We start from the raw sequence: 14621 nt of genomic DNA on the forward strand, positions 1-14621 counted from the left end.
GGCAGCTTATGAGTGAAAGCCCAGTAAGCATGGAAGAGACTCTTACTAGGAACCTCATGGCCTGTCGGGAGGCTGCTATCTAGGGCTCAGAAGAAAGTGAGAAATAGGTTAAAAAAAATTAGAAGCAAGGGAGTTCTTGTTATGTAGTAACTAGAAGTTTAGCAACATTGTTGCCTACGGAAACAGAAAATAGAAAATGTATTTAATGAATTGTATGATTTAACTAAGGAGATTTTCTAGGTAATATGTTGAAGTTGAAGGCGCAGTCTTATTTTTTGCTATTTACAGTAAAAAGCAGGAACATAAAGATAAACTAAATTAGGGAGGACTACTGACAAAAAGGAACCGAGACTTGCTGGTTTTGAAAATTCCCAGTCTCTTCAGACAGCAAACAGTACTAAAAGTAAGGAGTGGCTTCTAGAAAAAGATAAAATCGAAGCCACTGTCAGAAAATCATTGTATGAAGAGTAAAACAAAGACGTGCTATAAAGTCCACTGTGAAGATGTAAGAGAACCTGAAAGAATAGAGCTTTGGAGAGGTCAAGGTCATACCATAATAAAAAAGTCTCTTCCCAAATATTCCCAAGGCAATCAAACAAGCCTAACAATAATAATAAATTTACAGAACGTTTACCTCACAGCCTTTATAGATTATCAGAAAATCTTAGTTATTATAAAATAAAACGCACAAATTGATTTTGACAACAAAATCAATTTATATTAAACTTATATACATGCTGAAAGTAAAATCCAAATAGTATTTACATACTAATGAAAATACCAACTGCTAAAATTTAAAGCTAAGCAAGTTTGACTAAATACAATGTTTTTCAATCTAGTATTCAACAACTGCAAAAAAACTCATAAAACGAAAAATCAGGGGTTGGCCCCATGGCCAAGTGGTTAAGTTTGTGCGCTCTGCTTCGGTGGCCCAGGGATTCACCGGTTCCGATCCTGGTCACAGACATGGCACCTCTCATCAAGCCATGCTGAGGCAGCGTCCCACGTGGGACAATCAGAGAGGCACTCACAACTAGAATACACAACTATGTATTTGGGGACTTCGGGAAGAAGAAGAAGAAAAAAAAGAGGAGATTGGCAACAGTTGTTAGCTCAGGTGCCAATCTTTAAAAAAGAAAAAAAAGAAAAATCAAATTCATTCCTAGAGCAAAAAATAATGATTAATAAATAAACACAGTCATCACCACTGTATTTATTAAACACTGTACTACATTTAATAATTGTTCTTTAAAAATAAGATGACAGGGCATAGATTAAGATCATACAGTGAATACTTCTTTAAACAAGATAACGCTCATGAAATGGCAGAACAGGAGAACATCAATGGTAAGACTTCCCTCTTCACAATATATACTGAGCCCTACCTAAGAAGCCCTTGTTTGTGGATTAAAAAGCTTAAACGAAATCTCACAGGGCTTCTTACTAAAACTGCTAATTAAATCAAATCTGTCATTTTTTTCCATCAGTAATCCAAAAATAGACAACAAGATAGAACCCTACTATTGTCACTATCACAAAAGCACCTCATGAAAGAAATCACAATGAATATGTATACTTGCTGCCTAAGATCTACAAAACATATAAACCAAACAAGTGCTCTAAAGGTGAATCTCAAGTTATAATTATTATTTCACTCATAATTGGAAAATCAATGTCAAAACCAAAAATTTAAGTTTTTACAATATTTACCTTGAAAACAGCACAAATATAAATTCAAAACAAATTCGTTTTTAAATAACATTAGCATTTTAATCACCTTCCCAAATCTTAAGTATTTACAAACATGAAAATGTTAGGTGATTCAGTTTAACACAATCTGTGGAAATATTTTCCAAACTAGGTTACACCAACAGTTTAAGAGTAATATTTTTTTCTTAGTGAAGATGTACTTTGTATCCTCACTTTAACAACAAGTCATAGAAGTATGCTTTTCCTATGTTGGTAATATGTCCTACAAATAATTATACAGTACTTATTAGTTTACTATAAATTACTTAGATCCTTTTAAGTAAGTAAAAATGTAGGGAGAAAATAGGTAAGTCAGAAGAAGACAGATTAGTATTAGGCAAGCTTTTAGTGTTTTAATTAAAAGACAAAATATTCTCAAACAAATAGTAAGATATTTGGCCATTAAAAAAAATAATACAACATTAGCACTAGTGTGGAAAAAAACAGTCAGTATATACAGAACTTCAAAATTGTTCTATCATAAAGGGAAAAAGCTGACAAGATTTTTACTTATGTATGAAATAATCAGTTAATGATATATAGGAACAAACTATTATGGCTGAAGTCACCTAAAGGTTTCACAAGATGACCACAGTAACATATGCAAGAAATCCCTCTCGTCCTTTCAATCAAGTTGTATTTCAAATTTTCAATTGAAATATGTACGACAATATTCACAAATATGGCATTATTATAAACCTACTCTTTGACTTCATACTCTTGGTTAAAAATTTTCAGTATTTCAATGTCTCCATTCAGCTATTAAGAACTTTTATCTAAAAAAGGAAAAAAATTCTATTAAGTAGTGTGCTACATATTTAGCAACAACAAATCCACTTACTTTTTTCTCTTTCTCATGATGTTTATCCTGAGAGTGAGAGGAAGAATCACTTAAACTTTGATCATATGACCTATTAGATCCCCGTTTGCTCTTTTTCTAAAAAAGAAAATATATATACATATATGTATATGTATATAAAATTGTTTTAAATAATCTTTTTGTTAGGCTTAAATCAATTCAAGTGTATTTAAAAATGTCTATTGAAGTAAAAAAAAAAAAGTCTTACTATTTCAAACTATATAATCCAGTTCAGACACCATCCATATATATATTATCTACTGCATTATAAAGAAAAATCTAAACCTAAATTTAACATTAATGCCATAGTTTTGTACATTAAAATGTGTGACAATACACTATATTTTGAAATAAGCATTAGCTTGTCACTTTGTCACAAACCACCTCATTAAAGAAATCAACTATAATTTTCAATGTCTGCTTTAAAAAAGAAAAGAAGTTTCAACCAAAATAGAGAATGCCATATTGAAGAAAGATGCCAAGACTAGAAGAAAAGAAAAGATTTGAGGAGTTACTTTACGCCGCTAGGGAAAGCAAGAAGCCTTTTAATCTCATACTTTCTGAATTAAGGCATACAGTTTTCTAAAACTTGCCTGTGCAGTTCATTAAGAAAAAAATTAAAGGAAATGTCAGTATTAGACCCATGCATTTTTCAAAGCATTACTAAAAGCAGAGTCATCCCTCGGTATCCATGGCAATTGGTTCCAGGACCCCCTTGGATACCAAAATCCATGGATGCTCAAGTCCCTTATATAAAATGGCGTAGTATACACATATAACCTACACATACCCTCCTATATACTTTAAATCATCTCTTGATTACTTATAATACCTAATACAATGTAAATGCTATGTAAATAGCCATTATACTGTATTGTTTAGGGAATAAGGACAAGGAAAAGAGTCTGTACATGATCAGTACAGATGCAACTACCTAGGCCTTTCAGCTGGCAGTTGGTTGAATCCATGGATGCACAGCCTGCAGGTATGGAACCCACCCATGGATACGGAGGGCCAACTGTATTACAAATTTCTGTTTAAAATATTTACAGAATTTCATAATAAAGTATGACGGTGAGAGTTATTTGAGGTGTTTAAAACTTGGTGGTACCATAACTAATTAGTTTAAACTAGATAAAAATGACTATAAAGACGTTCAAATTCCATGCAAATGTAGAGCATACCCAATCATTAAATTATTAAACAGACTTTTTTTCTAAACTAGCAAATGAGATACCAGTATGTCAATAACCAGCCATGAGAGAATTCTATTTATACAAACTTGAAAATCCATTTTAATTATTTCTATATTTTATCTATATCATCAACTCACGTAGAAAATGAAGATTCCAATACACTTTTAACATCCAGAAGAAAAATTTTGAATTTTACTATCTCAAAATTTCTCTTAAACCACTTTAATATTGTCGGTCATTAAAATAAATCAAAGTCTTCAATATAAAATATATATACACACTCTTAAATATTTTACATCCATGAACCAGAATATTGGAGTCAAAAGCTGCTCATTTCATGAGAAACGAGTCCCTAACGACATTATTTGTTTTTTTAAAAAAGAGGAGAGAAATTCACCTGGGAAAAGCAACAATAAAAAAATAAGACACTAAAGAAAAACAAAGTAACCACAGACTTTCAGTACACAAATCTGATTGTTATCATTAAAGACTGAGAAATAAACACTTGGGAGTTAAGGAAATATTGATCCTTCAAAGGAACATGGACACAAAATACGTAACAGTTAATCAAATACCACTAACTCCATCATCCAGGCTACTGTGTAACAATAAAGACTGACCAAATCTAAAATAGTCGCAAAGTTGTAAATATATTTTTCTGAAGATCTTTAACCAAAACGTCACAAAACAGTCTTTAGTTTTACCATCTCCTAGTAAATAAAAATGAAAATAAAAAATTAAACGAGTAACAGTAATTAAGTGAAAAGATAAGAAGCAAGTGAGAATCACAAAAAGTATAATCAAATGTCAAAAATGATATTAACTAAATTATAAAGAGTTTCTTACACATTTATTTTTTCTACTAAATGTATACCAACATTTACTATTAATATATATTCTAAATTAGAATATTCACCTTTATAAACGAACCCAGGTAAAGCAAAATCTTTTAAATTTACCAGATCTTTTAATTCCCAATAAAGAACATGCTAAGCAAACAATCTCAAGCAAAAATCATGGAAAAAGAAAGAGATATTATGCCTTTTTCATACAACAGAGGCAACTCTATTGTCAAAACTAATTACCATTTTAATATGAAATTCAAGACAAATTCTTACCAGCTTACTAAAATGGTATTTACAGTAGCCACAGTACTGGACGTTATCTGCACCATTACCTTCTTCTTCACAGAGTAGTCCGGCAAACTGAGCACTGAAAATAAAAGCCAAGTATATTAATAAAATTTCAAATCACAGTAAACATATAAATAAATTAAAATCCACTTCCACATATATAAGGTTTGTAAGAAAATCTTACCTCTCCTTAAGATAAAAAGGGAAAATAGAAGGCTTTTATTCTAGCTGTGATCAAGTGCATTTCACTCCAACCTGCGACTGATTTCTTTTGTTGTTATATTTATGGTTTAAAATAAACTTTTCATCCAACTCTAACAAGGATGAAGAATTATGCATATTTTATGTCACCAAACAGATATTAAATTTCTTTAGGATAAACCCTCCCTCCCATAATTCACACTTCATCTTACTTTTTCAATCTGTATCACAGGTACAAAGGGAAAGGCTAGGCCTCTGAAGGGCTGAAATGACATGTGATGGTATTCGCCCACAGAGGCAGATCACACAGTTACAAGGAAAATGCTCCAAGTCACAGGACAGGACAGGAAGCAAGAAAAACAGAAGCCCTGTTTTTCAGTCAAAAACAATTGAAGAGATGAAACTAAAACCTAAAGTTATAATAATCGTGTTTTTTAAAAACACAAAACGCTAAGTGTATAATCATCATCTTGTCAATTTGACCTTCCATTTTTAACATTCCAAAATTACAGTATTAGTATATATCTCATACCCAAAAAGGATTTCATCTTTGGAAAATTAAGTACAGTATTAAGAGAATTTATAAAAACCAAAAATCTTTTCCATTCTCCAAAGGTAATCTAAAATAGACTTCATAAATCCACACACTAAAAGCTCAGGAAATAAAGTATGTGCCTATATAGAGGCTGCTAGACATAGCTAATTCTTAAAATTAATAAGTACATGGATTCTTTCCAAACTTTTATTTTGAACTATTGTCTATTATGTTGAATATTTTAAATTATCTAGGTAACCTTTGAAGAAGTAGCCACTATAATACTGAGAATAATGGTGATTGCTTTTTTTCCCCCTCAAAACAAAGACAGTGAAGAAACAGTGTCATTCACTAACTCCTTACTCATCTTTCAGGCTCTGCACTAAGTTTACCTACATCAGCTCTTTTAATCCTAGTAACAAACCAAAGGGTAGGTAACCAACACCAATATTTTAAACAAAATCAAAGTGAATAAGACACTAGAACTAGGGTTCACCTACTGAAAATTCACTGGTAAAAACAAGCAATTATTAGCATTATCTTCACTACAAATAAGTAAATCTAAACATAGAAACTATCCCAATAAAATTTAGTGTACATAATATTTGGGTACCTAACTAAGTCTTTAACTCCCAATTTCAATTCTGTACAATGAGGGAAAACATACTTACCATGTCACATGGAAAGCCTGTCGACATCCATGTTTATTACAGGTCATGCAAGCACCAGTGGCTGCTTTACTCTCTCTTCCCTGTTCATCACAAATGTAGCAAGTCTTAGGGTAGAGAAACAAAAACAAAAATGAAACAAATACCATGTAAGTGCTTTAAACAAATCTGAATTTTACAAGTATCTTCAGAAGTCAAATCAGCTTTACTATTTAACCATCTTTACTTCAAAACATGAATTCATTCTTTCTGACAGTAATCTAATTTTTACAAACATGAAAATATAAACAAGGACGTATAAGTAGTCCTAGCAAGACTTCATGAAGGCACTATTTTCTTTAGACTCAAAAACCCTGCAAGATAGGAAGAATTTTCACAGGCACTGAGGCAAGGGGCCAGGACATAGGCTACCATGCCTCTTAAAACCTCCTCACCAACATTCAACTGATTCCTGTAACAAGGGTGTGAAAAGAGGTTTGTCTTTCTGTTGGAAAGTAAGCATATCTAAGGGAGTCTGATACAGGGAGCTAAGAGATGAAGGACAGTCCTATACGAGTGAGGTTGAGGCCATTCCAACTGTGCACAAGAACCCCAAATGGGCTGTCATTCAGTCCTGCCACCCTGACATACTGAGCCTGGAGGAAGACACTTTAGCTACGGTGGTCAGAGGTTCCCCCAAGAGGTTTCAGCCAATGAACACTCCCAGCAACTCTGATTGGCATCTATCTGGTGCTTTTCCCAAGTGAAAACAGCTGATAGACAGTACACCTTTTCATGAAAGACTGAATTTTATAAAGTGCAATCTACAAGTATCAGTGCATAATGAATAAAATTATCAGCTGACTGGAAGTTGAGTATATAGAAATTAATGTCTAACTACGTATAATCATCAGGTGATACACTTCTAAAAAGAAACCAATTTCTGAACAGTAGTAAGGTATAACCTAGCCAACTTCAATAGGCCCACGTGTAAATTTTTTTTTTTTGGTAAGGAAAATTGGCCCTGAATTAACATCTGTTGCCAAGCTTCCTCTTTTTGCTTGAGAAAGATTGTTGCTGAGCTAACATCTGTGCCAATCTTCCTCTACTTTGTATGTGGGATGCCGCCACATCATGGTTTGATAAGCAGTGCAACTAAAGGGGAACTTGCAAACTTAACCACTATGCCACTGGGCTGGCCCATGACCACATGTATTTTTAAACCTAGAGAGGTTCCCTGCACTACACAGTGTGGTACCAGACAACACCATTCAACAACATTGACAAGAAGACAGTTCTTAAAGCAGCCTAATATCTAGCTAGATAAATGAATTCCAACTCCTCTGTTGAAAAACACAGATTCAGACTGAACTGGACTACAAAAATTATACCTCTAAAAAGTAAAATCTCAAGTTACAAGAAAATCAACCTGGACACACTGAATAAGAACAACTCTGTTCAAATGATAAGAAAGTATCAAACAATTACAACGGAAGAATTTAACACACACTTTTAACCTACAAATAATCAAGAAGATTAAAAAAGAAACGACAGAATACACTGAAACAGTAACATTTTATATCGCAAAATTCAGGGAAAATATGCAAACAGGCCTCAAAGAATATCTCAGTAACTTCCAAAAAGCTGACAGTAAAAGACATCATCATTTGACCATTCAATAAAACGAAATATTATGATGAATATTTAAAAAGAAAAAAAAGGAGGTAGAACTTCTAGACTTCTGGAATGGCCAAGTGAAGAATTTCATGAATCCACTTCCTAGTGAATTAACCATTTCACAGGTGAAAAATAACCACTTAAAGTCTCTGAAAATTGTCCTAAAGACATGTAGCAAACAGGAAAATTTATTCAAGAAAATCTACTAACCGTCTCTAAGAAAAGGGAGAGTCTGTGGCATCTGAGCCATGATCTATCTACCTTCTCCCGTCAACATCTCTCCCACATACAGTTCCCTATGATGGACGTTCTCCTCTGGGTGGGTGTGGTCCAAAAGATGAGGGCTTCCTCTCTCCCCAGCTTCTAGTCTAAGGCTATAGTTTTGCAATAGAGGGGCCAGGTCTCCAGGGACTCTCATCCTACTCAGCCCTGGTAGCTCCCACTCATAGACTCCCACCCTAACAACAAGCCAGGGGCCCTATCATCCCTTCCTCAGCTTGTCAGTAGAATGGAAGTTCTATACTAGGAAGGACAAGCTGAGAAAATGAGGGGTTATATACCTTTCCCTCCTCCCAGCACCCTGTCAGAGTACAGGAGTCTCTTTGGGAGAAGCAGGGTGCTGTCCCCATGCCCAGCAAAAGAGCAGCAGTGCAGAGGTTCTGCCCAGAGGGTGCCTTAAGAACAAAGAACTGAGTAGCTCTGCCTGAGAAGACTGACTTTCTTAGGAACAAGGCTTGGAGAAGTTCATTCCTTAAGGCACTGTCAAAAACACTTCCGTGGCAACCAATTAAGACAGAACTGATAGCTCCAGGATAGCACAAACAAGCAAAACAGTAGATCACTCAGAAAGGTAGCAAAGGCAAACAGAGAAAGAAGGCAAATAAGGGCCCTCCTAAGATCACACTCAACCTTGGGGGTCAAGAAGGCTAGGAACATGAAATAGGTTGCACCCAATCAGGGGAAACTGAAGTGGGATTTGGGACAGACTTAGAAGAATTCCCCAAAGCCACAGAGAAATCCATCAACAAATAAGGCTCAAGTGGCTTTAATCAAACCCACAATCAAAAACTGGCTGAACAATAGGTTACTCTGACACAGGGACAATTCCTAAGAAGCCAGACTTGAAAATAAAAGCATACTCATACCTGATGGTCTGAAAGACTGTGTGCACGCTCAAGGAACAACTGTAGAGAGAGCCTCGAATCTCCTTAGAACATAATCTAAGTCACACACATATCAAATGGCAAAAGGTGAAAAGCTAACTAGGTAAACTGGGCTTAAGCACAAACTTTGACTAATAAGTGGTTTATGTCAACCCAAGGGCAACCCTAAGAAGTCAGGCTTTTTTTAAAAAATGAAAAGGAAATACATTTGGCAGGGCCATCTGAGACTATACATTGTTGGGAAAACAGACATCAGAGAACTAGTCCAGTCAGGTCATTAAATAAACGATCCAACAAACAACAATAGAACACCGAGGGGAGGAAAGAATCATTCTCCAGAGCAGCTATAATTTATTATCTAAAAATTCGAGTTCCAACAAAAAATTAAAAGACATGCAAAGAAACAGGAAAGAGTGACCCATATACAAGAAAAAAGCAGCATTAAAACTGCCTTTGATGGGGACCCAGATATTGGACTTAGGAGACAAAGACTTCCACCAAAGGGAAATTCTGGAGTTTAAAGTTCACTAAAGGGCTCAACAGTAGATTTGAGTTGGTAATAGGAAAAAAAACCCAACAAACTTAATGATAGATCAATAGAGATGATACAACCTCAAGAGCAGATTTTTTAGATTACACTACCTAAAGAACAACTTCAGAGAAATGTGAGACACAATAAGTGCACCAATATATGTACGTATAATAAGAAAAGCAAGGGCTGGCCCTGTGGCCGAGTGGTTAAGTTCGTGCACTCTGATGCAGGCGGCCCAGTATTTCGTTGGTTCGAATCCTGGGCGTGGACATGACATTGCTTATCAAACCACGCTGAGGCAGCATCCCACATGCCATAACTAGAAGGACCCACAACTAAGAATATACAACTATGTACCAGGGGGCTTTGGGGAGAAAAAAAGGAAAAATTAAATCTTAAAAAAAAAAATAGAAAAGAAAAGCAGAAGAGGAAAGAAAGGGACACACACTGTATCTCAAAAAATAATGGTAGAAAACTTCCAAAACTTGATAAAAGAAAAACAATAATCTACATATCCAAAAAGCTCAACAAACTCCAATAAGGATAAAATCCACTCAAAATGATGAAAGTAAAAGAAAAGAGACAATCTTGAAAGCAACACAAGGAAATTGGCTTATCACACAGAAGAAAATTACAATAAAATTAACACGAGATCTCATGAGAAACAATGGCGGACAGAAGGCAATGGAGTAACATATGCAAAAATGCTGAGAAAACAAAACTATCAACCAAGAATCTTATATCCAGCAAAGCTATACTGCAGAAATAAAGGTGAAATAAAGACATTCTCAAACAAAAACTAGGACAGTTTGATGCTCCAAACCTAACAAGAAATACTAAAGGAAACTCTTTAGGTGAAAATCAAGTGACACTGGACAGTAATTACAATCCACACAAAAATCCTAACAGCTCCACTCAATTACAACTCAATAAAGCTAAAATTAAAAATAAATAAAATAGATCAATTAAAACACACACAATGAGCTCTGGCAAAGGTAATTATGTAGGAAATGATAAAAGACACTAGTTATTAGATACTTCTCATTCTCTTAATTTAAAAAGCAATCACATAAAACAATGTCCATAAATTGTATTGTTGGGACTATAATATACAGAAATGTAATATATTTGACAATGACAACACAATGAAAGAGAGGAGGAATAAAGCTATATTGGACTAAGGAAATGACACCAGAATGGTTAACTAGAACCCACAGGAAGAAATGAAGAGAAACAAAAATGGTAAATAGGAATACATACACACACACACACACACACACACACACACACACGCACACACACACACACTCTCTCTCTCTCTCTCTAAATATAATTGTTGTCTCCTTCTCTTAGCTTCTTTAAAAGATGTAAGATTATATAAAGCAATAAACTTTAACTGCATATTGTTGGGTTTCTAGTAAATACAGACATAACATCTGTAATAATAATAGGTACAAAAAGCGGCAAACGAATGGAGTTATACAGGAATGAATCTTCTATATATTACTGGAGTTAAATAGATGCTGGCAAGTTAAGATGAATATTGTAAGCCCTAAAGCAACCACTAAGAAAATAACCCAAAAAAATATAATTTAAAAATCAGGAGAGGAGTGACATGAGCAACATGGCTGAGTGAGCTGTTCCCTTTGTCTCTCTGCCTTCGAACCACAACTAAATGGACATTCATTGATCAGCAAAGGAGACCAACACAGCACACCAGGACACCTGAGAAATCCATGCAGCTATACATCTGAAGGTGGATGGACTACCCCCAGGGAGGTGGTGGAGATAGGTGAGCACTCTCCAGCCCCCAAGCAGCCCTGCACACACATGCGACTGCCCTCCCAGCTGGAGTGCCCATAGCACCACTGTGGCCCCAAGAGTGTGAGCATGCCTTTGTGTGAATGAGGAACAGGTGACGGCAGCTCTGAGCCCCCATGTGATCACTTTCTCACCCAGTGGGAGAGCCCAAGGTACAGCCGCAGTCCCAGGGAGTGGCTATGGCTTAGACCCAGTGGGGAGGACCCACCCATCAAGCACAACACCTGGTATTACCTAGGAGGAAGTGGCAGCGGATCTGAACATCCAGAAGAATGAGTTTCCACAAAAGCCCACGGTACCACTGTGGCCCCAAAAGAGAGAGCACATCTCAGCGGACTGTGGGAGCAGGAGGCAGCAGCCATGAGGCCCCAGAGCATCACTTCCCCATTCAATATGAGGGCCAGCAGGGCCAAGGAGTGGCCCAGGCTCAGAAAGGCACAGCTGATAGGGATCACGGCAGGCTTAGAATACACACCTCCTGACCCTCCCAGTGGCAGCAGATGGAATCTGTGACCAGATACTATCACTACACAAAGGCACAAATCCACTCCATCAAATAGTATGAAGAAGGATATTAATACTCCAGACCAGAAGGAGAAAGACAAACACACAGAAATCAGTCCTGAAGGCACAAAAATCTGCAATCTAAATGACAGAGAATTCAAAACAGCTATCATAATAACACTCAATGAATTACAAGAGAACTCAGAAAGGCAGTTCAATGAAATCAGGAACAAAATTAATGAACGCAGGGAATTCTTCACAAAAGAAACTGAAACTATAAAGAAAAACCAATCAGAAATGCTGGAGATGAAAAACACAACAAATGAGATAAAGAAAAATCTAGAATCCTTAAGTAAGAGAGCTGATATTATGGAGAATAGAATTAGCAATTTAGAGGATAGGAATACATAAATGGTTCAGATGGAGTAGGAGAAAAGAACTAAGACTAAAAAAAAATGAAGAAATTCTCCAAGAAATAGCTGACTCAATTAGGAAATGTAAGATAAGGATTTTAGGTATGTCAGAGGGAGAAGATGGAGAAAGGTGCAGAGAGATTGTACAAAGAAATAATACCTGAGAACTTCCCAGACCTAGGGAAGAAGGTGAAAATAAAAGTAAAAGAAGATAATAGAACTCTTAATTACATCAATGTAAAGAGACCTTCTCCAAGGCATATATTAGTAAAACTGGCAAAAATCAATGACAGAAAAATATTAAGGGCAGCAAGGCAGAAGAAAATAACTTACAAAGGAGCCCCTATCAGGCTTTCAGCAGATTTGTCAGCAGAAACCTTACAGGTGAGGAGAGAGTGGAACGATATGTTCAAAATTCTGAAAGACAAAAACTTTCAGCCAAGAATATTCTATCCAGCGAAAACATCCTTCAGATATGATGAAAAATAAAAACTTTCCCAGATAAACAAAAGCTGAGGGAGTTTATCACCACAAGAGCCCCAGACAAGAAATGATCAAGAAGGTTCTCATATCTGGGGGGAAAAAAGGGTTTACAAAGCCTTGAGCAAGAAGATAAACAGGCTGATAAAATCAGAAAATTGAAACTCACTATCAGAACAGATTAGCAAACACTTAATTATAGCAGTAAAGATAATGGAAAGGAAAACATCAAGAATAAATATAATCATTTCATTTTAAGCAAAAACTCCCAAGATGAAATAAGATGTGACAATAACAAATTTAGAAGAGGAAGAGGAGAGGGATAGAACCTGCTTAGACAAAGGGAATAAGAGGCTATCAGAAAATGGACTATCTCATCTACAAGACTGTTCATACAAACGTCATTGCAACCACTAAACAAAAACTCAGAATACAGAGGCTGGCCTGTTTGCCGAGTGATTAAGTTGACGCACTCCACTTTGGTAGCCCAAGACTCGCGGGTTTGGATCCCAGGTGTGGACCTACACAGCACTCATCAAGTCATGCTGTGACAGTGTCCTACATACAAAAAACAGAGGAAGACTGGCACAGATGTTAGCTCAGCAATGATCTTCCTTAAGCAAAAAGAGGAAGAGTGCCAAGAGATGGTAGCTCAGGGACAATCTTACTCACACACACACAAAAAAAATCAGAACAGACACACAAATAATAAATAAAGAGAAAACTGAGAAAAACCATTATAGAGAGAACTCAACTGGTAGTCTGAAATACACGGGATGAGAACCAAGGGAAGTACAGAACAACTGGAAAACAAGTGATAAAATGGCAGTACTAAGCCGTCATATATCAATAATCGCCTTAAATGTAAATGGATTGAGTTCTAGTAAAAGACAACAGAGTGGTGGGATGGATTAAAAAACAAGACCCAATAATATGCTTCCTCCAAGAATCACATCTCATCTCTCAAGATAAACCTAGGCTCGTGGTGAAGGGAGGGAAGAGATACTCCAAGCAAATGGCAAACAAAAGAAAGGAGGTGTTGCCACACTTATGTAAGACAAAACAGACTTCAAGATAAAAAAGACAATTAGGGACAAAGAGGGGCAGTATATAATGATAAAGGGACACTCCACCAGGAGGATATAACACTTATGAATATACATGCAACTAACACACAAGCACCTAAGTATACACAGCAACTATTAACAGACCTAAAAGGAAAAATTACCAGCAACACAATAATAGTAGAGGACCTTAACACCCAACTTACATCAATGGATAGATCATCCAGACAGAAAAGTCAACAAGGAAAGACTGGATTTAAATGAAACACTTGATCAGATGGACATAACAGAGAGAGAGAGATCCATTCCATCCAAAAACAGCAGAAAACACATTCTTCTCAAGTGCACAGGGAACATTCTCAAATACACACCCATATGTTGGGAACCAAGGCAAGCATCAATAAATTTAAGAAGATTAAAATAATTCTAGCAACTTTTCCAACAATAATGCTATGAAATTAGAAATCACCTACAAGAAAAAAGCTGGGAAAGTAACAAACATGGAGACAAAACAACAAGCAACCAAATAAGCAATGGATCGAGGAAATTAAAGTAGGTATCAAAACATATCTGAAGACAAATGAAAATGAAAATACACCATAACATCTCACATGGGATGCAGCAAAAGCATAAGAGGGAAATTCATA

The 14621-nt window shown here is 35.8% G+C and overlaps 1 protein-coding gene across 29 annotated transcripts in view; it reads right to left on the bottom strand.

Annotated features, from left to right (window-relative positions):
- The window catches only part of MLLT10 (MLLT10 histone lysine methyltransferase DOT1L cofactor), a 256466-nt gene that overhangs the window by 119551 nt on the left and 122294 nt on the right, over nt 1-14621 (bottom strand). For 21 of the 29 annotated variants that reach the window (XR_011535070.1, XR_011535068.1, XR_011535069.1 and 18 more), the window contains 3 exons: nt 6345-6448; nt 4923-5016; nt 2591-2686 (listed from right to left, as the gene is read on the bottom strand). Coding sequence is in view for 25 of the 29 variants with exons in the window: in XM_070601382.1 (XP_070457483.1) it covers nt 2591-2686; nt 4923-5016; nt 6345-6448 (294 nt within the window). In the remaining 4 variants the exon portion in view is untranslated. The remainder of the gene's footprint in view (nt 1-2590; nt 2687-4922; nt 5017-6344; nt 6449-14621) is intronic. The other 8 variants (XM_070601386.1, XM_070601379.1, XM_070601385.1 and 5 more) reach the window with 1 other exon arrangement.

This window comes from Equus przewalskii, chromosome 30 (genome assembly GCF_037783145.1).
Source record: "Equus przewalskii isolate Varuska chromosome 30, EquPr2, whole genome shotgun sequence".
In the NCBI taxonomy this organism is placed as follows: Eukaryota; Metazoa; Chordata; class Mammalia; order Perissodactyla; family Equidae; genus Equus; species Equus przewalskii.